General features: G+C 47.8%; 1 protein-coding gene across 1 annotated transcript in view; it reads left to right on the forward strand.

The window, feature by feature from the left end:
• syne2b (spectrin repeat containing, nuclear envelope 2b) overlaps window positions 1-25899 on the forward strand; it is a gene marked incomplete at its 5' end in the record, with an annotated part of 186906 nt that overhangs the window by 110318 nt on the left and 50689 nt on the right. Inside the window, 22 exon segments of the mRNA XM_080522419.1 lie at window positions 254-388; window positions 2767-2976; window positions 3422-3616; window positions 5296-5388; window positions 6133-6252; window positions 7463-7663; window positions 8386-8610; window positions 8954-9085; window positions 11206-11369; window positions 12011-12149; window positions 12470-12700; window positions 13650-14366; window positions 14872-15048; window positions 15727-15882; window positions 16132-16299; window positions 16762-16932; window positions 17435-17565; window positions 17981-18188; window positions 19192-19374; window positions 20397-20519; window positions 22601-22755; window positions 23533-23680. Of these exon segments, the coding sequence (XP_080378545.1) occupies window positions 254-388; window positions 2767-2976; window positions 3422-3616; window positions 5296-5388; window positions 6133-6252; window positions 7463-7663; window positions 8386-8610; window positions 8954-9085; window positions 11206-11369; window positions 12011-12149; window positions 12470-12700; window positions 13650-14366; window positions 14872-15048; window positions 15727-15882; window positions 16132-16299; window positions 16762-16932; window positions 17435-17565; window positions 17981-18188; window positions 19192-19374; window positions 20397-20519; window positions 22601-22755; window positions 23533-23680 (4182 nt within the window).

Here is a 25899-nt window from a genome sequence, read left to right on the forward strand (position 1 = left end):
CCAAGTGTGTGTTTTCACGAGCTTCCAACCGTGGAGTTGGATGTGTGGTGTCGAAAAATACACTGTGATGTGATGTGTTCTCTCCCTGTCTCTCTCTCCCTATCTCTCTCTTCCTGTCTCTCCCTCTCTCTCTCTCTCTCTCTCTCTCTCTCTCTCTGTCTCTCTCTCTGTCTCTCTCTCTCTCTGTCTCTCTCTCTGTCTCTCTCTCTGTCTCTCTCCTCCTGTCTCTTTCTCCCTGTCTCTCTCTCCCCAGGTGACACAGTCAGCCGTGAGTTGGTGCGAAGAAACAGCAGGCAGCCTTGTTGATACCCAGAGCCTGCAGGAGATGCAGATCCACATCAGTCGCCTGAGAGACCTGGGACACACAGCCAGCCAGGTGTTAACACAGGTGAGAGACACCTGACACACACACATACACAGCCAGGTGTTAACACAGGTGAGAGACACCTGACACACACACATACACAGCCAGGTGTTAACACAGGTGATAGACCTGGGACCCACACACACAGCCAGGTGAGAGACACTGGTGAGAGACACCTGGGACACACACATACACAGCCAGGTGTTAACACAGGTGAGAGACATCTGACACACACACACACACACACACACACACACAGCCAGGTGTTAACACAGGTGAGAGACCTGGGACCCACACACACAGCCAGGTGAGAGACACAGGTGAGAGACACCTGGGACACACACATACACAGCCAGGTGTTAACACAGGTGAGAGACATCTGACACACACACACACACACACACACAGCCAGGTGTTAACACAGGTGAGAGACCTGGGACCCACACACACAGCCAGGTGAGAGACACAGGTGAGAGACACCTGGGACACACACATACACAGCCAGGTGTTAACACAGGTGAGAGACCTGGGACACACACACACACACACAGCCAGGTGAGAGACAGGGACACACACACACACAGCCAGCCAGGTGTTAACACAGGTGAGGAGACCTGGGACACACACACACAGCCAGCCAGGTGTTAACACAGGTGAGAGAGACAGGGACACACACACACACACACACACAGCCAGGTGTTAACACAGGTGAGAGACCTGGAGACACACACACAGCCAGGTGTTAACACAGGTGAGAGGAGACCTGGGACACACACACACACACACACAGCCAGCCATGTGTTAACATAGCTGAGGAGACCTGGGACACACACACACACACACAGCGAGCCAGGTGTTAACACAGGTGAGAGAGACCTGAGACACACACACACACACACACACACACACAGCCAGCTAGGTGTTAACACAGGTGAGAGACCTGGGACACACACACAGCCAGCCAGGTGTTAACACAGGTGAGAGACCTGGGACACACACACACACACACACAGCCAGGTGATAACACAGGTGGGGAACAAGGCACTGATCTGGGGCGGCTGTGTCTCAGGAGGTAGAGGCTGTGGCTCAGGAGGTAGAGGCTGTGGCTCAGGAGGTAGAGCACGACGTCTAATGATTGCAAGGACGGCAGATCGGCGGTTCGAACCCCGGCTGGCCACATGTCAAGGTGTCCTTGGGCAAGACACTGAACCCCAAATTGCTCTTAATGAGCGGGCCGGTAACTTGAATGAGAGGCCGTTGTAAAGCGCTTTGGAATAAGGTGCTATATAAGTCAGTCCATTTTCATTTATCTGTGGACTTGAAATGGCATGGCATCACAGATCATTAACGTCTCGCAGTTTTCATCCACTGAAATAATTATTGAAATGAACCGAAGGACATCTCTGGAGATTGAAGAAGATTTATGGGAATTTTATGATTGTGTGGTTCAATCACGTGGAACACCAGTCAGGCCAAAGCTTCACTTTGAAGTTGAATCAATTATTCTAAAGTGGAATTTTCATGCAATGTAAAAAAAAAGAAAAAAACCCTCATCAGACAGCTACTGTGTAGTGCACATTAGGAATGTGAAATGTCGATTCAGATTCAGTTTAATCATCATTGACAGAGTACACATACAAAGACAACGAAACACCAGACACCTTACCAGATATAGCCATAAAAGTATGGGTAGATGTGATATATACAGTGTGATATATACAGACAAGGGGTGAAGATATGTACAGTTAAGATATGTGCAGTATGATTATGTACAGAACAAGGGCAATGGATATCAATACAGTATGTACAGTTTGGTTATATGTGCAGTGTGCAAAACAACACTGGTGCAAAAGCTACATTGAAGTCCTGAGTGGTATATAAGGTGGGGTAAAATAAATGTTGTATCTTTGCACTCGATCAAATTTCAGGACCCTCCTTTCATGACTTTTCCTAGATATGTGCGTTCTGCCACCCAGTATCCTTACATTTTCAAAATCTCATCAAGATAAGCTCGTATATAGCTAGTTTGCAGTTCTTCTGTGTAGGAGGCAGGCTAATTTACAAACCCAGCCAACTAGTGGTCGTTGTGTGCACCTTCCCATTGACTACGGTCATTTGACCCCCGAGGCGGCTCTTATAGTAGGTAAAAAAGGTATGGCTGTTCTAGTGTTAACTATCACTTAGATTTAACTGTCACTTTCAAATTTGAAATAAGATTTTGACAGTTGGTGATGTGGTGTTCTAGTGTTGGCTACTACTGGCTTTCCAGGATAAAACTCCATGGTCATTTGACCCCCGAGGCGGCTCTTATAGTAGGTACAATAGGCACGGCTGTTCTTAAGTGTTCTCCAGTCCAACAGAAGGTTCCAGACTAATGTGTTGATGCCCCCCTGCCCCCCCAGGCCGTGCCGCTGGAGGAGGTTGCTCAGAGTCTGGACGAGGGTCTGTTTGAGGTGCTGAGTGGGGTGTCCCTGTCCCTGTCCTCTCTGAGCACCCTGCTGCACTCACTGCCCCCTGGCCCCCCCCACCCAGACACCCAGACCCATCTGCTGCAACCCCCCCACCCTGGCCCCCCCCACCCAAACACCCAGACCCGTCTGCTGCAGCTCCAGGTATGTCTGGGAAATGATGAGTTGAAAACGATGATGAACTAAAACGATTTGAAACAACAGAGAAGCTTTTTTTTAATGTTTTTTTCTCTGTGGTAAAAGGGGGATATTATAGTAATGTCATGTTCACTGCAGTTAGCTGTCTTCAGATCCAATGAGACCAATTGCTGTGTCTGTGTGTCTGTGTGTTTGTGTGTGTGTGTGTGTCTGTGTGTCTGTGTGTCTGTGTGTCTGTCTCTGTCTGTGTGTCTGTGGTCTGTGTCTGTGTCTGTGTGTCTGTGTCTGTCTCTCTGTCTGTGTGTGTGTCTGTGTGTATCTGTGTCTCTGTCTGTGTGTCTGTGGTCTGTGGTCTGTGTCTGTGGTCTGTGTGTCTGTGTGTCTGTGTCTCTGTGTGTGTGTGTGTGTGTATGTGTGTGTGTGTGTGTGTGTGTCTGTTCCTGGCGGTCAGACCCTGGCAGCAGAGCTGGTGACCCTGGGCAGTGAGCTGGCCTCTCGGGGGTCAGAGGTCACGCGTGCGCTGGGCTCAGAGGCAGGTCACCTGTGTGTGGGTCGCCTGGGGGAGGTCCTACCTGAGGTCCAGGCGGCCCTGGTCGCTAGGCAACGGCACCTGCAGGCCCAGGTGGAGCAGACGGGCCAACACCAGGTCAGAACCAACACCACAGTCTCTTATAACACTGCTATAACACTCTTATAACACTCTCATAACATACATGATGGTTACAGTGTTATAACACTCTTATATCACTCCATCTCTCCTTCCATCACTCCCTCTCTCCTTCCATCACTCCCTCTTTCTCCTTCTATCACTCCCTCTCTCTCTTTCCATCATTCCCTCTCTCCCATCAGTCCCTCTCTCTCCTTCCATCACTCCCTCTCTCCTTCCATCACTCCCTCTCCTTTATTCACTCCCTCTCTCTCCTTCCATGACTCCCTCTCTCCTTTATTCACTCCCTCTCTCTCCTTCCATCACTCCCTCTCTCTCCTTCCATCACTCCCTCTCTCTCCTTCCATCACTCCCTCTCTCTCCTTCCATCACTCCCTCTCTCTCCTTCCATCACTCCCTCTCTCTCCTTCCATCTCTCCCTCTCTCTCCTTCCATCACTCCCTCTCTCTCCTTTCATCACACCCTCTCTCTCCTTCCATCACTCCCTCTCTCTCCTTTCATCACACCCTCTCTCTCCTTCCATCACTCCCTATCTCTCCTTTCATCACACCCTCTCTCTCCTTCCATCACACCCTCTCTCTCCTTCCATCACTCCCTCTCTCCTTCCATCACATTCTCTCTCTCCTTCCATCACTCCCTCTCTCTCCTTCCATCTCTCCCTCTCTCTCCTTCCATCTCTCCCTCTCTCTCCTTCCATCTCTCCCTCTCTCTCCTTCCATCACTCCCTCTCTCTCCTTTCATCACACCCTCTCTCTCCTTCCATCACTCCCTCTCTCTCCTTTCATCACACCCTCTCTCTCCTTTCATCACACCCTCTCTCTCCTTCCATCACACCCTCTCTCTCCTTCCATCACTCCCTCTCTCCTTCCATCACATTCTCTCTCCTTCCATCACACCCTCTCTCTCCTTCCATCACATTCTCTCTCTCCTTCCATCACTCCCTCTCTCTCCTTCCATCTCTCCCTCTCTCTCCTTCCATCTCTCCCTCTCTCTCCTTCCATCACTCCCTCTCTCTCCTTTCATCACACCCTCTCTCTCCTTCCATCACTCCCTCTCTCTCCTTTCATCACACCCTCTCTCTCCTTCCATCACACCCTCTCTCTCCTTCCATCACACCCTCTCTCTCCTTCCATCACTCCCTCTCTTCTTCCATCACATTCTCTCTCTCCTTCCATCACACCCTCTCTCTCCTTCCATCACACCCTCTCTCTCCTTCCATCACACCCTCTCTCTCCTTCCATCACGCCCTAAAGGAAAATCCAGACTTATTCTGATGTCTCACGAGATTTATCAAAATAAAACCAGATTTTTTTTATAAATCTTGCAAGATTTATAAAAATAGGCCTGGATTGTCCTTTAGCGATGTTGATGGAATACCCCCCAGATGTTTAGCCATGGTGTTTTCTCACAAAATGTCTCACTGTAATGTTTACCTTCCGTGTGGTTCCCTTCTCAATAACAACTGCAAGGTTTGTTATTGACTTATCCTATGAATTATTAACTCATATCTTTACACAGTGTATGTAAAAGGATAAAAAGTTCAATTAAATAATTAACTTCCTTCCTTGTTCTTCTAAGAAAAACGGTTTGTTGTGTTGCAGATACATTGTATACACAGTCATTGATCTAGTTAATGTTGTGTTTGTCTAACTCAACAGAGGCACATAAAAGAATTGCATGCAGCCCTCCTTTCTAACAAGGTGGCGGTACACCAATTAACTAACGAAGCTGACCCCCACGAGCAACTACAGGTACTGTACGCCTGTTCATATTTCAATACTGTTCATACTTTATTGTCATTGCAGAGTACACGTTTCAGACAACGAAATGCAGTTTAGTATCCAACCAGAAGTGCAAATTGTGATATAAGAACATGATAGGGATAGGTACAGTAAGGCATGCACGGTAGCTTAGATGTTTATACAGCTATGAGCTATGTACAGTTAAGGTAGTTTCTACAGTGTGGTAGCTTATACAGTATCTGTAATGATTGGGAATCCCTGACCTTTGACCTGGTGTGTGGTGTGTGGTGTGTGTGTGTGTGTGTGTGTGTGTGTGTGTGTGTGTGTGTGTGTGTGTGATCTGTACATGGACCAGACTTTCCAGGACAAGTATATCAAATACCAACCACTGCTTGGTACGATAACCAGCTTTGGGTACAAGTGCAAATTCAGCATACTTGTATTTGGAAGTCTGGGCCATGTATATAAATGCACCATGAGGGGTCTAAGAATTGCTGCAATGTCTAAAAGAAAGGCCAAACAGGTTGCCAAATTTTGCTCTGTCTCAGCTATTATTGGCAGCTTGGCCGTGTGGAGAAGGAGGTGTTATGTGTACCCTTGAGTGTTCAGTGCTGCTTAGACCCGAAATATTTGATTCCCTGTTTGTATAATATAATTTGTGGAACCAAATAAAGTATTCAAATGTGTGTGTGTGTGTGTGTGTGTGTGTGTGTGTGTGTGTGTGTGTGTGTGTGTGTGTGTGGCGGTCCCCAGGCTGTGGAGCAGGTCCAGGGGGGGCTGCAGCTCCAAGCCAGCCAGGTTTCCTCTTTCCTGGGGGAGGCAGACATACAGGGCCTGCCCCTGGAACTCAGGGAAGAGGCCACCAAGCTGGAGGTATGGTTTATCTCTCTCTCACACACACACACACACACACACACACACACACACACACACACACACAGACACAGACATACACTGACACAACGAGAGTCGATACTGGAGGTATGGTCTATCTCACACACACACACAGACACAGACACACACACACACACACACACAGACAGACACACACAGACACAACGAGAGTCGATACTGGAGTTATGGTCTATAATAATAATAATAATAATTCATTATATTTATATAGCGCTTTTCTCGGGGCTCAAAGACGCTGACAATATGGGAAAAACAGAAAACACAGAAACAACAAGCAACAGATAACATGAGCACAGAACACAGAGTTAACGAACAGGCACAGGGAACAATTAACACAGCAATGTCCAGGGGAGAGAGGGGGAGGGGGGTGGCAGGGTTAGGGGAGATGGTTAGGGGTAGGGAAGATTGTATGCGTGGGAGAACAGGTAGGTTTTGAGGTGGGATTTAAAAGTGGAGAGTGAGAGTGAGTCTCTGAGTGGTTGAGTTCCAGAGGCGGGGTGCAGCTCGTGAAAAAGAACGGTCTCCGAAGCGGTCTATCTCACACTGACACAACGTGAGTCAATATGTGACACGGTCTGATCATTCGGTCCTCATGTCGGCAACCAATCAAATGTCCGGACTTTTCTTTTGAAACACGGAGGAACTACATTTCAACGTTGTTGAGAATCATAACACAAACTCGCTAGTCAAGCCAAAATACTTCAACAATGCAATGGATTGGGTGAGTAATCCCCCCACTGCTACCTAGTTAACTACAACACTACTTTACATTGTTAGCAGACTTGTGTGGAGGGGGGGGTGGGGGGCAATCAAAAAAATAATAATCATGGTACTGTATTTTTTTCTTTAAAATCTTAAAAAATGCATCATCTGTGTGATACCGATAGATAGGAACTCATAGAGAATAATGATGACACCAACATATTTTTTTACGCGTGCCTGTGTGGGCCGCGAATACCTTTGAGATTTTTAAGTGGGCCTTGAGTCCAAAAAGGTTGGGAACCGCTGCTCCAGGGTGTTCTGGAGAGCGTGCTGGGTTGTGTGGGGGCAGAGGGGAGGAGCTAAGGTGTTCTACTGTGTTTCCCCCAGGATGATCTGGAGAGCGTGCTGGGTTGTGTGGGGGGGGCAGAGGGGCGGAGCTAAGGTGTTCTACTGTATGTGTTTCCTCCAGGGTGATCTGGAGAGCGTGCTGGGGTCTGTGGGGGTCAGAGGAGGGCAGCTGAGGGGGCGCTTGGAGCTCCAGAGGCACCAGGAGAGGCTGGTCCACTGCCTGGGGGGACTCACCTCGCTGGGCCAGGAGCGACTCTCACGGCCCCCTGGTCTGGAGCTACGCACCCGGGCTGACCTGCAGGCCCACCTCAGCTCACACACGGTAGGCATCTACACACACACACCTCAGCACACACACGGTAGGCTTCTACACACACGGTAGGCTTCTACACACACGGTAGGCACCTACACACACACGATAGACTTCTACACGTCTTAAACCATCCACCTGTGCCCTTGATGTCCAAGCCAACAAGCTTTTTAAAAAACATATTTAGCTGCATGGCTGGCAAACTAATACAAATAATCAACACTTCCCTTTCATCAGGAATCTTCCCTGAAGCCCTGAAAACTGCAGTTATTAAGCCTCTACTAAAAAAGAACGGCCTAGACCCATTTTGTACTAAACAACTACAGACCCATATCAAACCTACCCTGTACAGGAAAGATTATTGAAATGGTTGCCCACGAACAACTTAGCAATTATTTGACCCTAAATTATCTCTTCGATGACTTTCAATCAGGCTACATAGCACTGAAACGGCCCTTATTAAGGTCCTTAATGATATTTGCGTAAACACAGACTCCGGAAAAATCTCAGTTTTGGTACTACTAGATCTTAGCGCTGCCTTTGACATGATCTATTTTATTTGTATTCTATTACTTGTTGTGACACAGTTTGGATTCAGTCACCATAGAAAGATATCGTCATCGTTTGGTTGTGTAATCATCGGTGTTGATATGGTGTTGATGATGATCTGTGGTTGCTATTTTTTTATTTATTATTATTATTATTCTCCTGCCATTCTTGGGGGGGGTTGGCAGACGTTCTTCCAGTTCCTGGGGACCCACGTGAAGGCCCTGCAGCACCTGTCCCTGAGGGTCCCAGATGACAGCGCCCCCTGGAGGAGGGAGAGGGTAGTGGTGGCAGGGCTGCAGGAGAGCGCCCCCCAGAGGAGGAAGGGGGTAGTGGCAGGGCTGCAGGAGACGGTGGCTCAGCTGCAGCGGCAGGCCCTGGAGAGAGGAGCCAGCATGCAGCGGACATTAGAGGTAGGGGAGGGGGGGAGAGAGGAGGGGAGAGAAAGGAGCCAGGATGCAGCGGACCTTAGAGGTCAGACACACACCCCAGGACACAGCTTCTCAGAGGGGTATTCCATCAATGTTGCTAAAGGAAAATCCTGGCTGATTTTATTCTTGCGAGACTTGTCAGAATAAGCCTGGATTTTCCTTTAGCAACGTTAATGGAATACCCCCCTGGTCTGTTGATGTGACTGGCTGTGGCTGGTGGTTATAAATGTTGATTAGAGAAACGTTGAGACGTGTGTGTGTTTAAGCAATTGTTTCTGATGTGATGCTGTGAAGTTGAGCTGTTGCATTGCGGGTGTTGTGGTAGATGTGGACACGGTGGGAGGAGGACAGGACATCCCTGGACACCCTGCTCCGGGGTGTTGAAGACGGCTTACCCAGAATGCACCTGGAGGAGAACTCAGAAGAACAGATGCTTCAGAAGCTCTCTGTCTGTCAGGTAATGCTCAATGCTGCACTCTAACTAACTGGAAACCCACTCTTATAAAAACATTAATATTCAGAGACACACTCAGCTGACCCTAACCCTAACCCTTGGGCCGCTGGACTATGTACTCTTCATGTTGTTGTTTTTTGGGCCAAATTATTCAATTTAGAAACCAATGAAAGAAAAGACATGAAAATCACCCATTTACATTTACATTTTTGGCATTTAGCCGACGCCTTATTCCAAAGCGACTTACAATCAATACATTTGACTAAGCCAAGTGAATCATCAATCCACCAGTCGTAGCAGGAAGAGTGATCTAGCTCAGGCCAGGGGCCATTGGCAGTCGTCGTGATAGAAGAAGAAAGAAGAATTAATAAATAAAAAAATCTTAGGAGACACAGTATAGGGGGAAGCAGGTGTCTCAGGAGGTACAGTGGTGGGGGATAGTAGATGTCTCAGGAGACACAGTGCTGGGGGGTAGTAGATGTCTCAGGAGGAGCAGTTAAGGTGTAATCTGAAGAGATGGAGGTCTTCAGTCTCCGGCAGAAGATTGGGAGTGAAAGAAAAATGATAATACCAATGGTAATAGATAATAAGCCTAACAAAGTTACTTTAAAAACAGGAAGGAGGAAGTAGCGAATAAGCCAGCCACCATGACAACAACATAAACGAACAAACAGGCAACAAACAACCAAACTAACAAACTTCACGTTGTCTGCAAACAAGCTCAGCTATTTTGGAGCCCAACGAACATTGCCGGAGCGGTACACAGCACTCAAAGTCTAATAAGTGCGTCACTTGCGTCATCAGGCCAGGAGCAAATAATTGGATGACTGGATGTTCTCTGCTTTTGATTATTATTACCAGAGTCTACATTCACAGACACCATCATCATTTTGGTTAATATTTCTGAAAATGTTGTGTTGTCCAAAATGGACAGAGTACTAGTGTGCCTAATTCAGAGGTGGAGGTCCTTGTGATCATGTTCTCTCAGAAAGAAAAGTGTTTTTTTCTTCGTTCGCAGCATAGGGGAGCTGGGGTCAGGGAGAGATGGGGGGTCTGTGGTGGAGGGGGTGTGAGAGACATTGGAAAGACACACATAATAATAATAATAATAATAATAATAATAATAATAATAATAATAATAATAATAATAATAATACATTAGCACTTTTCTAGACACTCAAAGACGCTTTACAAACTGAAAAGATTGAGTAGTAAAATAAAAAGAAACAAAAAATAAAATAAAGTATAGGGGTCTAATTCGTTTTTAAATCTAAATCTAAGTGTCTGTAGGACAATCTACTATTTTTTTTAAAAGAAACATAAAATACATACATAAAATCACAGTGTGACACTCAATAAATAACGAGGATAAAACACAGAAAAGTCATAGACTTATTTCCACTGTGGTCCTCTTCCACATGACAGACAAGGCATCAACATACACAGCGGCAACAATCAAAACAACAATATAAAACATTATGAAGCATTTTTAAATAAGGCATCCAGAAAACAAAAGCAGGCCTTCCCATGGAAGGTCTCTACTGCTCCAGGCGTGCCAACAGATACCTTTTTACTGCAACTTTAAAATGATTTACAGGGCCAATAGATTTAAGAGAAGCTGGAAGATTATTCCATGCTACCACTCCAGAGTAAGTGAAGCTATTTTTCCCTACCAGTGTCCTAAAACTCTGGGTGCTCACATGAACACTGGCCCTGGTCCTGTGGTTATGGGTGTCACAAACCCGTTTAAAATAACCTCTAAAATAATTGGGTGCAGAGTCGTGGTAAATGTCTAAGCTTTAGCATGGCCACTCTGTCCTCCACCTTGAGCCATCCAAGGATTTTAAAGTGCTGGGCCGTCAGGTGAGGGTGAGGAGCTTCAGAACAACTCTAATACGTTTATGTTGGGCAGTTTGTAATCTATTACATATTTTTTTAGAAATATTACTGTACCAACTTTTTACATGCATAATCAAAATTGCTTTGTACTAGAGCTACTGCCAGTGTCTTCATAGTAGGAACATCTAGAAACCTAGATTTCCTAGCTAGAAACTAGATTTCTGTATGTACTTTCTGTAAGACTTGACTTGATCGACTGATGATGAAGCTCTTTTTCCGAGCAGAAACTGAGAGGAGTTGTGGAGGAGCAGGGGCGGAGGCTGCAGGAGGCGGGCTGTGGGGGGGTGGGCGTGGCTGCACGGGAGCTGCAGGCGCGTTGGGCCGCGCTGCACAGGAGGGCGGAGCTGCAACGCATCAGCTCAGACAGGAACAGGAAGCTGGAGATCAGGTGAGCAACACACCTTGATTAGGAATAACCCCTTGAGATATGCTATCTCTTTCTCTCTCTCTCTAGCTCTCTGCCTCTCTGCTCTCTCTCTCTACCTCTCTCCCTCTCTCTCTCTCTGCCTCTCTCTCTCTCTCTCTGTCTCTTTCTCTCTCTCTCTTTGCCTCTCTCTCTCTGCCTCTCTCTCTGCTCTCTCTCTCTCTCTCTCTGCCTCTCTCTCTCTCTCTGCCTCTCTCTCTCTGCCTCTCTCTCTCTCTGCTCTCTCTCTCTGCCTCTCTCTCTCTGTCTCTCTCTCTGCGCTCTCTCTCTCTCTCTCTGCTATCTCTTTCTCTCTCTCTCTGCTCTCTCTCTCTCTCTCTCTCCCTCTCTCTCTCTGCTCTCTCTGCCTATCTCTCTCTCTCTTTCTCTCTCTCTCTGTCTCTCTCTGACTCTCTCTCTCTGCTCTCTCTCTCTCTGCCTCTCTCTCTGTCTGCCTCTCTGCCCCTCTCCCTCTCTCTCTCTCTGCTCTCTCTGCCTCTCTCTGCCTCTCTCTCTCTCTCTCTCTCTCTCTCTCTCTCTCTCTCTCTCTCTCTCTCTCTCTCTCTCTGCCTCTCTCTCTCTGCTCTCTCTCTCTCTCTCAGTAAGTTCCGACTTTTCTTCTGCAGGTTTTCTCGTGACTTTGTGGCTCTGAGCGACTGGATGGGCGGGGCCAGGGAGCGCTTAAAGAGGTGGAGCCTACTCAGGGTCACAGCCAATCAGGAGCTAGAGCTTGAGCATGTCCGCTCTGAGTTCCAACAGTTTATGGTAAAGCCCACCATCTCAGTAAACCCCTGTTAGAAAATACTGGTATTGATAACTCTCAAATTATATTATTATATTTCTATATATTATTGTGACCGGATGTAGCCATTTTTGTATTCTAGCATTGTGACTGCCAATGAGCCCTGGTTCAAGCATAGATTAGTTTTTCTGACTGACGTATAGGTGACTCACTTACTTTAGACAAATGTACTTTTTGAAAGTCACTTTTAGATAAAGGCGTCTGGTAAACCTCAAAGAAGATATTTTTATACACCCCTCGATCCGCATTCTATCCTGGTTGAGTTTCCTGTGGTGTTTTCAAGGACTTTACCAAGGAGCTGGAAGCTAAGTCAACACTGAAGGCCTTGGTGATCAGCACTGGCACCAAGCTACTACAGCTGAGAGAGACAGAGAGTGACAGGCCCTCCTCCCCTTCCCTCCCCCAGCCTGCCCACCCAGAGCCCTGCTCCGTACAGACCCGGCTCAGCCAGGTGGAGCAGGACTGGGCCGCTCTGCTACCTCACCTACCTGCGGTCCAGCAGACTGTGCATCAGGTGAGTGGGTCTATTAGCGTGGCGTCCGAATTACACAACACTTTTTTCCTGTTTCATTCCACTTTATTACACATAACTTTATTTACATATGGACTTTATTTGTCTGGATTATCTGGATTGTTTGAGTTAATACCAAGTCTGGTGCAAATTTCACTTGAATAGGCTCATTGGAAATACATTTACTGGACAAAATGTTCAATACTTATTTCCCCCACTGTATCTATAGTGTCGGATGTGAGATTGTTTTTTCTTTCGTTCTCTACTGTGTGTCTGACGCACACACACACACACACACACGCACGCACGCACACACACACTAGCGTAGCGTCCAAATTACACAATATCGATAGTGACGGATGTGAGATCGATTTTTATTTTTATTTTTTTGTTCTCTGCTGTGTGTCTGATGCATACACACACACGAACACGCATGCACGCATACACACGAACACGCACGCACACGCACACACACACACACACACACACACACACACACACACACACACTGCCACCTGCCACCAATTACCAGTGCTAAACAGCCCAACTGTGGAACACAAAGGCATCTTGAGTATCCTTCACTTCTAGTGTAGGTGTGAAGCCAATTCTCCCTCTGTCTGACTCTCACTTTCTCACTTTTTCTCCCCCTCCTCTCTCCCCTCCCCTCCCCTCCCCTCCCTCCCTTCCCTCTTCTCCTCTCCTCCTCCCCTCCCCTCCTCCTCTCCTCCACCCCTCCTCCCCTCCTCTCCTCTACCCTCCTCCCCTCGCCTCGTCCCCCTCCCCTCCTCTCCTCCCCTCCCCTCCTCCCCTCCTCTACTCCCCTCCTCTACTCCCCCCCTCCTCCCCTCCCCTCCCCTCCTCTCCTCCCTTCCTCCTCCCCTCCCCTCCTCTTCCCCTCCTCCCCTCTCCTCCCCTCCTCCCCTCTCCTCCTCCTCTCCTCCCTGTCCCTCAGCGGTTGATGGAGAGGTTGACCCCCCAGGGGGCCCTGGCAGAGGTGTTTTCCTGGGTCAGTGGCGCCGAGGCCAGACTGGAGGCGCAGCGGGACAGGGTCCACCAGACCACGACCCCTGACCTCCCCCAGATCACCTCTATGACCCCTGACCTCGCCCAGGTCCCCCAGACCACCTCTATGACCCCTGACCCCTCCCAGACCACCTCTATGACCCCTGACCCCTCCCAGACCACCTCTATGACCCCTGACCCCTCCCAGACCACCTCTATGACCCCTGTCCTCTCCCAGACCACCTCTATGACCCCTGACCCCTCCCAGACCACCTCTATGACCCCTGACCTCTCCCAGACCACCTCTATGACCCCTGACCCCTCCCAGACCACCTCTATTACCCCTGACCCCTCCCTGACCACCTCTATGACCCCTGTCCTCCCCCAGACCACCTCTATGACCCCTGACCCCTCCCAGACCACCTCTATGACCCCTGTCCTCCCCCAGACCACCTCTATGACCCCTGACCCCTCCCAGACCACCTCTATGACCCCTGACCCCTCCCAGACCACCTCTATGACCCCTGACCCCTCCCAGACCACCTCTATGACCCCTGTCCTCTCCCAGACCACCTCTATGACCCCTGACCCCTCCCAGACCACCTCTATGACCCCTGACCTCTCCTCCACGACCCCTGACCTCTCCAAGGTCCTTCAGAGCCTCAAGGTTAGTAGTAGTCAAAGGATTCAACTCTTACTCTCTCATACAATCCCTATATACGTATGCACAAAAGGAAATCTAAGTAAGATGAACTATCTTAAATCAAGACAATATATGCTTGTTTTTTGTCTGCACTAGTTTTAAGATATCTTCTACTTGTTTTAAGACAATCTTGGCAAGTGAAATTCTTCTGTTCTGTTGGCAGATCATTTTTCTTATTTTAAGCAATATTCCCCCATTTTGTTGCTTTTGAGAGCTGACTTTTTGCAGTGTACAGTGATCCTGATACCTCAGAGTTGTATTTGAATAAGTGCACAGGCCAGTAATAAACCAGTAATAAGTGCACATACCAGTAATAAACCAGTAATAAGTGCACATACCAGTAATAAACCAGTAATAAGTGCCTACAGACCAGTAATAAACCAGTAATAAGTGCCCACAGACCAGTAATAAACTAGTAATAAGTGCCTACAGACCAGCAGGTTCATTTCTCTCTCTCTCTTCTCCTCAGGATTGCCAGGCAGAGATGTCCGTTCACCAGCTGACAGTCGACTACGTGAACCAGTCGGTCTTACGTACGGGCGGCGTGGAGGGGCGGAAGGGACGATATGAACACACACACTTCGCTGAGGAGCTGGGCCGCCTCAACCACCGCTGGCTCAGTCTGCAGGGAGCTCTGAACACCCAGGTCAGAACACTTCCTGTGTCACAGGTTCCCTCAGCCAATGAGAGAGTCTTTAGTTGTCGATATGCCCCCCATCTTGATGATTTAGTGACAGTTCCCCTGTGGCTCAGTTGGTAGAGCATGGCGCTAGTAACGCTTTGGTTGTGGGTTCATTTCCCGCTGGGACCGTATATACTGACATAAATAAATAAATAAAATGTATGCACTCACCGCAACGTAAGTCGCTTTGGATAAAAGCGTCAGCTAATTGTCTATGTGACACAGTCTGATCATTTGGTCCTCATGTCGGGATCCGATGTAATGATCAGACTTTTCTTTGGAAAATCTAAACACATTTCTGCGTTGTTGAAAACCAACGACACATCGTTAGTCAACTAACACAGCTTGTTTTGTGAGCCTGCTAACAATGTAAAGTAGTGTTATAGTTAACTAGGTAGCAGTGGGGATTACTCACCCAATCCATTCGTATTTTGGCTTGACTAGCGAGTTTTTGTTGTGATTCGTATTTCCGTAGTTCCGTGTTTCAAAAGAAAGACCGAACATTTTGATTGGTTGCTGACATGCGGACCAAATTATCAGACTGTGTCACATTTACTATTATTGTAGTTCCTTTTCGGAGAGCTCTAATCTAAAATGGCATCGTTGATGACAGAGGTGTGTTCCTCTGTCTCCTCTCTGCAGACAGGACAGGTGGAGCAGCGTGTGAGGACGACCTGGGACAGGGAGGGCCGTCTGCTGCAGCTGTCCTGCTGGGTGACCAGGCAGGTGGAGTGGATGAGCTCAGCCCAGAGGCCCCAGACCCACGCTGGGCTGGAGAGCAGCATCGCTAGGTGTGAGGTAGGCTGACCACTATGGTACCAGTATAGTATGGTACCAGTATAGTATAGTACCAATATGGTAGTACCAGTATTGTATGGTACCAGTATGGTAGCTAAAGTCTGTGGTCATCTGGCCGTCTGATCAGATCTGAGCACCTCGACGCATTTTATTCTGTTTGTGTGTTTGTGGGTCCCAGCGTGTGTGTGGGTCCCAGTGTGTGGACATGGAGACACATATGGTTCTAACCCTTCATGTCTGTTGTCTCAGGGGCTGGAGGAGAACATCACTCTGAACTCTGCAGCCCTGAGAGACCTGAGAGAGAAACACCTCAGAGACCTGAGAGAGAAACACCTGAGAGGATTGGAGGGCGGGGCCTGTGACTTCATCACACGGACCGAACGTGTCATCGACACCTGCGCAGCCCTGACGCAACAGGTACTCATCATCATCATCAGAATCTGAATTATTTTTATTGCCAGAAAGTATGTTCGCACATACAGGAAATTAACTTGGTGTGGTTGGTGTATAAGACATAAAGATAAAAACAACAATGTAGTAAAACAACACTATATGAGCAAAAATAAAAGACAATGTCAGAAAGGGGCAGTAGAACAATAATTATGTAGGCTGTAAATTAGAGTATGTAAAACTAATATAGATTACATTGTCAGTTGTGTGTGCGTGTGCGTGTGCGTGTGCGTGCGTGTGCGTGCATGTGCGCATGTGTGTGTGCGTGTACGTGTGCGTGTGTGTTCATGATCATGCTGGTCACAGCTTCCCTTTGGAAAACATCCATGCTACAAATGTGGTTGCTTGATGTAATGTATTAAACAGTGTCTATTATAAGATACTATACGTTTTATGTTTAGATAATCTGTGTTCTGTTTCCCCCTCCAGAACACAGATCTGACCCTGAGGCTCAGACGGGTCCTGGAGCTGTGGGACGGGTTTGAGACGGGGCTGACTGCTGCCTCTCTGAGCAGAGTGAAGACCTCCCAGACTCTACACTACCTCTGCACCCCTCAGCTCTCCCTGCACGGCCTCCAGGACCTCCACCATCAACTGCAGGTAGCTGGATTATAAAATGATCAAAAGTTTCATCATTCTCTCTATCTTCCTCCCATGCTCAGCAAACAAACATACACACACACGTGAACTTCGTAAGCCATTTCTGTTCCAGTAACAGAGCAGCTAGTTAGTAAGAGAACGTGTTTAGAAAGTGTCTTTTTTTGGTTTCATAGAAAATTGTGTTTATTTCAGATCCTGTAGTGGAAGATATTATCCTCATTTGTTTGTTTATCCCGCCCCTTCATCACCCAGTGTTGATGCCGCCGATGGTTCTGGTTACACTGGTATGAACGCGGCTGGTTCACCAGACAGCACCAAGGTTCTGAGGTTCCAGAACGGGAACGGGAACGTTTCCTTGGCGGTGTGAAAGCACTAACAGACAATAAACTTCTTTCATGTGACTCACGCTTCTGTGTGTGTGTGTGTGTTCGTGTGTGTGTTTGTGTGTGTGTTTGTGTGTGTGTTCCTGTATGTTTGTTTGTGTGTGTGTTCCTGTGTGCAGCGTGTGCGTGAGGAGACAGAGGGGTGTGAGTCAACATGGGCCGGCCTGACCGGAACGTTCTGCTGCCTCAGAGACCTGGTCAGCCCCTCTGCTACTGTCCTGCTGTGGCCCCTGGAGACGGAGAGAGCCAGGTTAGATACACACACACACACACGCACACGCACACACACACACACACACACACACACACACACACACAGGGAGAGATACACACACACACACACACACACACACACACACAGGGAGAGATACACACACACACACACAGGGAGAGATATACACACACACACACACAGGGAGAGATGCACACACATACACACAAACACGCAGGCACGCTCGCACGCATGCACACACACACACACACACACACACACACAAGCACATGCACGCGCACACACACACACACACACACACATACACACATAAACACACATAAACACACACACACACACACACACGCACCCACAGAAACCTCCAGGATGAGAGTGTTACAGTATGCGTGTGTGTGTGTGTGTGTGTGTGTGTGTGTGCTTACCCTAACTCCAGGTGGGCAGAGGTGAGTGGTACCCTGGGGGACCTCCTGCTGGGAGCCCCCCCCCTGCTGCAGGTGTGGGGGGGCCACGCCCGTCTGTCAGGGTCTCTGTCCCAGCGGCTGGGGGCTCTGAGGGAGGAGGCCGCCCCCCTGCTGGGAGGACCCCCGGGTCAACAGAATAACACTGTCCAACAGGCCACCGCCCAGATGAAGGTCCTCCAGGTGAGTCAGCTCCTCCAGGGGAGGGGGCTACAGAGAAAGATACAGTGGGGTGCAAACATGTGGGCACCCCTGGTTTAAATGTCTGTTACAATTAATCTCCAAGTGATTGAAAGCAAACCGGAACATTAAATGCTACAAAGTTAAACATGACGCAAATGTTAAAGCAAGGTTTCTTTTTTCTTTTTTTCTTTTCTTTTTTTTTTCTTATAAAAAAGGAAAAGGGCCCTGAGCAAAAGTTTGGGAACCCTTTTGGATTATTCTTTGTTACCTTTTGAGAAGATGATAATGACTAAGGCCCAGACCAAGGTGATTTACTCGTTAGGGCTTCAGTGAGTCAGGGGAATCTAATTGCAGAGTTGAACTATAACTCCACGCCTTCTAAAGTATCCAACTGCGGTGGCTGTTGTGTCTGGTGTTAAAAACCATTGGTTCCTGGGGCGCTTAGGTGGCGTAGCGGGTTAAGCGTTGACCATGTAACCGCAGGGTCCCCGGTTCGATTCCGGCCGGGGACATATCCTGCATGTCATCCCTCCTCTCTCTCTCACCCATCCTTCCTGTCTAAATCTCTACTGTATCTGTCAATAAAATGAAAAATATGAGTGGGACTGCCCCACTCAGAAAATAAATAAATAAAAATAAAATAATACATTGGTTCCTCTAAACAGTTGTTCAAGGATGTCAGAATCAAGATAGTCCACTTCCACGTTGTTGGCAAGTTGCCAACCAATCAAAATGTTCTGACTTTTATTCAGAAGAATTTGAATTAATGAAAATCAATGACAAACTCGCTAGTCAAGCCAAAATACTGCAACGCAATGGATTGGGTGAGTTATCCCCACTGCTACTAGAACACTACTTTACATTGTTAGCAGGCTCACAAAACAAGCTGTGTTAGTTGACTAGCGATGTGTCATTGATTTTAAACAATGCTAAAATGTCTAAATAAGTTCAGAATAAAACTGCTTATACTCTACGGGTCTCTGTGTGTGCTCTTATGTCTCAGAGGCTACAGGAGGACACAGACAGTCTGCAGACCGACCTGCAGGTGGCGCTAGAGGCCTCTGACCACCTGATTGGACGAGTGGAGCCCTCGGCCGCGGTCTTCATCCAATCAGAGAGCCGCATGCTGGCCCGGGGCATGCTGCAGCTGAGCCAGGACCTGGCAGGGAGGCGGGTGACGCTGCAGGTGGGATGGATGACTGACATGTTTATATGTGACTGACATGTTTACATGTGACTGACATGTTTACATGTGACTGACATGTGACTGAGCTGTTTACATGCGACTGACATGTGACTGACATGTGTACATGTGACTGACATGTTTAGATGTGACTGACATGTAACTGACATGTTTACATGTGACTGACATGTTTATTTGTGACTGACATGTGACTGACATGTTTACATGTGACTGACATGTTTATATGTGACTAACATGTGACTGACATGTGTACATGTGACTGACATGTTTACATGTGACTGACATGTTTATATGTGACTAACATGTGACTGACATGTGTACATGTGACTGACATGTTTATATGTGACTGACATGTGACTAACATGTTTACATGTGACTGACATGTTTATATGTGACTGACATGTGACTGACATGTATGTGACTGACATGTTTATATGTGACTGACATGTGACTGACATGTTTACATGTGACTGACATGTTTACATGTGACTGACATGTGACTGACATGTTTACATGTGACTGACATGTGACTGACATGTTTATATGTGACTGACATGTTTATATGTGACTGACATGTTTACATGTGACTGACATGTGACTGACATGTTTATATGTGACTGACATGTTTACATGTGACTGACATGTGGCTGACTGACATGTGCTGTTTTCAAATTTAGGGTGCGTTCGTAAACTCGCTCTGAGTGCGTCGGAGCAAACACATGACTGCCTCTTGTCCAATCAAATGACTTGGTTCCATTATGAGGTTGAACCCAGTGGGCGATCTGGCGAACTTACGAACGCGGCCCTAGCATCATGATTATTGTAGTTTTCATATCTATACTGTTGTACTCTGTTTGTAACAGCTAACGTGTGTGTGTGTGTGTGTGCGTGTGCGTGTGCGTGTGCGTGTGCGCGTGCGCGTGTGTGTGTGTGTGTGCGCCCGCATGCACGTGTCTGTGTCTGTGCGTGCACGTGCGTCTGTGTGTCTGTGTGTGTGTGTGTAGGAGGAGCTTGAACAGCTCCAGGAGTTTGACAGCACCTTGGAGTCTCTGGAGCAGCACCTGGCTGACTGGGAGGGCAGGCTGCAGAGTGTCCCTCAGGGGCCACCGTACACTGGCATATCCCAGGTCAGCCTAAACTACATACACATCAGGCTAAACTACACATTAGCCTTAACTACACACACATTAGCCTAAACTACACACAAATCAGCATAAACTACACACACACACGTCAGGCTTAACTACACATTAGCCTTAACTACACACATATTAGCCTAAACTACACACATATCAGCCTAAACTACACACACATCAGGCTAAACTACACACACATCAGGCTAAACTCAGACATCTATCTGACATGTATGAAATGTGTATGTTCAAATAATAATCAACGACTGTGGTGACGTGTGCTCCTCGATTCCCGCTGGGACCTTATTTGTGACACAGTCTGATCGTTTGGCGCTCATGTCGGCAACCAATCAAAATGTTTGGACTTTTCTTTTGAAACACGGAACTACGTTTCAATGTTGTTGAGAATCACAACACACACTCGCTAGTCAAGCCAGAATACTGCAACAACGCAATGGATTGGGTGAGTAATCCCCACTGCTACCTAGTTAACTAGAACACTACTTTACATTGTTAGCAGGCTCACAAAACAAGCTGTGTTAGTTCCAGTGGCGGCTGGCCGATAGAGGGCGCTGGGGCGCCGCCCCCACCTTCACTTCCTAGTTGCGATTTGTAAAAGTTTGTTTTTTAAATAAACATTGTTTATTCACAAAATGCGGCTGATATTCTGTCGGCGCCTATCAGCATTCATAAAAAATCCTCCAATACAATAAACATTTTATCTGTGTGTGTGTAAAATTCACTGTTAAAATACATAGGGGGAGGAGTCGGGTCGCCGATCGAATGCAAGTCTATCGCAGGCCAAATACTTTTCGCTTACACGTGAGCTGTAGCAGCGCTCCAATTGGCTGTCTCTATTTCTCGGCCGGGGCGCAAAAAGTTGCGTCCTGAATATCCGGTTGTAATAGCAGACAATGCATTATGCTGAGGACTTCCGACTTCCGGGCTTCCGGACTTCCGGGCTTCCGGAGTATTTTAAATGAACATTCGTAATGTCTGTCTCTGATGTTCATGGTCAATTAAATCAGCCTATTTTGTGCAACTAATAATGTTCCCGCTAATGGGTTAACCGAGCAGCCTCGCACCTAACGTGCAAGCACCTAGCTTCGAACTATTCATAGCAATATGCGCGGGGCAAAAATAATCTATTGCCTCTAAAATCACCACGAACAGAACGGCGGAGGTACGGGTAAACAGGGCTCATGTTGGTGTCCTCAAAGGTAAGAGCTGTTTTTCTTTAACTCAACTGATAGCATTACCTTGCTGTTGTTGTTTACCGAATGCTCCATCTGACTGTCACACTGTGATTGTACTTGTGTAAACAGTTAATGAGTAACGTTAGCCGGTTTTGTGCGTGTCCTCTCATACACTTCAGTGGTGTAGTCTAGTTTTTTCTAGCGGGTATACTGTGATTTTTCCCTCCCAGCCTCATATCGTTCATAAACATACATCTGCGCTCCCTGTCTAACGTTATATATATATATAACATGACATGTTATAAGGCTGATCTGTGCATGATATTGCTGCATTCTGACATATTTCATGTCGCATCTCCCCCCTTTGATGGTATATGAGCTATAGTCAGTCGCAATGGTCCAAAATTCAAGTGCTTCGTAACACAGACGGGGTGAATTTCATGAATGAAAGTGAAAGTTTTGTCACAAAACGCCGTTACGTATCCTCACACATGTTTAAGTGGGTATTGCGTGGGTAAAGTGAAATTACGACTTTGTTTTGAGCGCCAGTGAGCGTTTTCGAGCGCTGCGCGCGCGAAAGAGGACCCCCCCGCCACTAATGTGAAAAGTCCTGGAGGAAACACTGCTGTGCCCCACCCAACATTTTTTGCAACAGCCGCCACTGTAGTTGACTTGCGATGTGTCGTTGATTTTCAACAACGCGGAAATGTATTCACATTTTTCGAAAGAAAAGTCCGAACATTAAATCAGATCCCGACATAAGGACCAAAGCATTAGAATGTGTCACATATACTGAGAAATGTATGCACTCACTGCAATGTAAGTAAGTCGCTTCAGATGAAAGCGTCATCTAACCGGCGTGTGTGATGATGTCACTAGGCTTCCCTGCTGGAGCTGAGCGGCCTGTCTCCTGACCTGGACCTGCTGACCCAGCTGAGCTACAGGCTGACCCTGGGTGACCCTGCCTCACACCGCCTGACCACCCTCAATAGGAGGTGGGCCCAGGCCTGCACCCGCGCTGTGGACACCTGCAGGTACGTCTGCTAGGAGACATGATTGCTAGCCTATAGATGTAGGCGTGTTTTTAACACACTGCTGTATGGTGTTTGTGTGAGCGTGTGTGTGTCGGGAAGAGCAGCACTTGAATACAGTTGCAGAAATAACACTTTTATCTATATCTTTTTATTCATTGTGTTATTATGGCCGCGTTTGGAAATTAGCTCTGAGAGCGCCAGAGCGTCCACGTGACTGCCTCTAGTCCAATCAAATTACTTGGTCCCATTATGACGTCGAACCCAGTGTGCGCTCCGGCGAATTTACGAACGCGGCCCTTGTTAAATGTTTATCTATTTTCTATATATTTTCTCTATATATATTCTATTCTTGCTATTTTAATTTTAATTTAATTTGTAAAATAAATCTTACTATTCTTCTTTTTCTGTATTTTTAATGCTTTTTATAGTTTTTAATGCTGTATGTAAAGCACTTTGAATTGCCCCTGTTGTATGAAATGTGTTATACTAATAAACTTGCCCTGCCTGCGTGTGTGTGTGCGTGTGTGTGTGTGCCTGCCTGTGTGTGTGTGTGTGTGTGTGTGTGTGTGTGTGTGTGTGCGTGTGTGTGTGTCTCTGTGTGTGTGGGTGTGTGTGTGTGTGTGTGTGTGTGTGTCTGTGTCTCTCTGTGTGTGTGTGTGTGTGTGTGTGTGTGTGTGTGTGTGTGTGTGTGAGAGTGTGTGTGTGTGTGTGTGTCTCTGTGTGTGTGTGTGTGTGTGTGTGTGTGTGTGTGTGTGTGTGTGTGTGTGTGTGTGTCAGTGAGCTGCAGACGGAGGCTCTAAGAGGCCAGACGTTCGAGGGGAAGTGTGAGAGCTGGATGACCTTCCTACAGACCATGGAGGAGACCCTGGCTGTAGACCTGGCCTCCACCTACACCACCCTCAGAGAGCAGCTACGCACACACCAGGTAGACCCCCTCCACCTACACCACCCTCAGAGAGCAGCTACGCACACACCAGGTACACACACCACCCACCATCCCCTCCACCCAGACACACACCACCTAACCCCCCTCCAGCTACACCACCCTCAGAGAGCAGCTACGCACACACCAGGTACACACCTCCCTCCACCCCCTCCACCTAACCCCCCTCCACCTACACCACCCCCTCCCTCCACCTCCACCACCCTCAGAGAGCAGCTATGCACACACCAGGTAGACCCCCCACCTCCACCCCCCCCCCTCCACCCCCCCCCTCCACCTTCACCACCCTCAGAGAGCAGCTACGCACACACCAGGTACACACTCCCCTCCACGCAGACACACACCACCTAACCCCCCTCCACCTACACCACCCTCAGAGAGCAGCTACGCACACACCAGCTAGACCACCCTCCACCTAACCCCCCTCCACCCCCTCGACCTAACCCCCCTCGACCTAACCCCCCTCCACCCCCCCCTCCAAGTCGGTTTGTTCGTGAGCCTGATGGCTTGGTGGAAGTAGTGGGTAGTAGTGGTCTAGGGGGATAGTGAGCTGGACTGGTGATCGAAAGTCATGAGTTCAAATCCCACTTGGGAAACACCACCACTAGTGTGTCCTTGAGTAAGGCCCTGAGCCCTCAGATACTCCAGGGAGATTGTAGTCCCTGTAATCTGTAATTGTAAATCTCTTTGGATTAAAAACGTCTGGTGAATTAGAGTAGCTGGTGCTTAGCCTCCGGGGTTACGAGGCTACGGTGCAGCATCCTTTAGATTAGATTCACTTTATTGTCATTACATAGTACAAGACAATGCAATGAAATTATTGTGCGTCTAACCAGAAGTGCAACAAATAGCAACAAGTAGCAGTATTTACAGCAGTATTTACAGCAATCTATACAGTAAAGTGCAAATGGTAGTGTGATGTGCAATGTCATACCATGTCATACAATGGTGGCTGGATGTGCAGTGGTATATATAAATTGAGATTATATACAATGTGTAATTGTACAGGCTATGATACATATATGGTAAATATGTTGTATATAGTGAAGTATACAAAATACAAAAATACAGGCTGTGGGCTATGATACACAGGGATAGGCTATGTACAGCATGATCTACACAGAACACAACTGTAACTGTATGGTCAGTGAGACGTGTAGAGTTTAGAGTCAAAAGTCTGACAGCTGAGGGGAAGAAGCCTTCTGGGCTTCGTTCCCTCCTTGCACAATTTCTTGTGTGCTAAATAAATAAACTAAACTAAACTAAGCTGTTGGTGGTCCTGTCGGTTCTGCCTGGGAGGCTGCGGTAGCGTGCCCCAGAGCGAGTACCACGTAGGAGGGTGAACAGTCCATGGTTGGGGTGAGAAGCGTCTCTGATGATGTTCCGTGCTCTCCGTAGGCACCGCTTCTCGTAGACTGTTGTGATGGAAGGGAGAGGGGTCTTGGTGATGCGTTGAGCTGTTTTCACCACCCTCTGCAGTGATTTCCGGTCCTTGGCAGTGCAGTCACCGTACTAGACTGAGATGCAGGTGGTAAGAATGCTCTCAATCGTGCAGTGGTAGAAGTTTGCCAGCACCGGAGGGGAAAGATGTCGTTTGGCCTCAGAAAGAAGAGGCGTTTGTGGGCCTTCTTGAAGAGGGTCGAGGTGTTGGTGGTCCAGGACAGGTCCTCAGAGATGAAGACACCCAGGAACTTAAAGCCGCTGACCCGCTCAACCTCCTCCCCATTGATGTGGATGGGGCTGTGCGTGCCCTTCTTGTTCTTCCTGGGGTCCACCACTATCTCCTTGGTGTTTTTGGTGTTGAGTGCCAGATTGTTGTTGGCACACCATTCAGCCAGGTGCTGGACCTCTTCTCTGTAGACTGACTCGTCGTTGTTGCTGACGAGCCCCACCATAGTCGTGTCGTCTGCAAACTTGACAATGGTGTTTGAGCCATGCACCGGTTTGCAGTCGTGGGTGAAGAGGGAGTACAGAAGAGGGCTCAGCACGCAGCCCTGTGGTAGACCAGTGTTCAGGATGGTAGTGGAGGACTTGTGCCTGCCCAGTCTGACGTCGGTCAGAAAGTCCAATATCCTGCTTCCTGTTTCCTGTCTGGCAGCATCTCTAACAGACTGTGGTTGGGGTACACTGACTATGTTGGGGTGTCAGCGTACCTCGTAATATAAATATAAACAAATAGATGCACAGATCATAACTGAACA

Source organism: Nansenia antarctica (genome assembly GCF_963989245.1).
Source record: "Nansenia antarctica genome assembly, chromosome: 1".
In the NCBI taxonomy this organism is placed as follows: Eukaryota; Metazoa; Chordata; class Actinopteri; order Argentiniformes; family Microstomatidae; genus Nansenia; species Nansenia antarctica.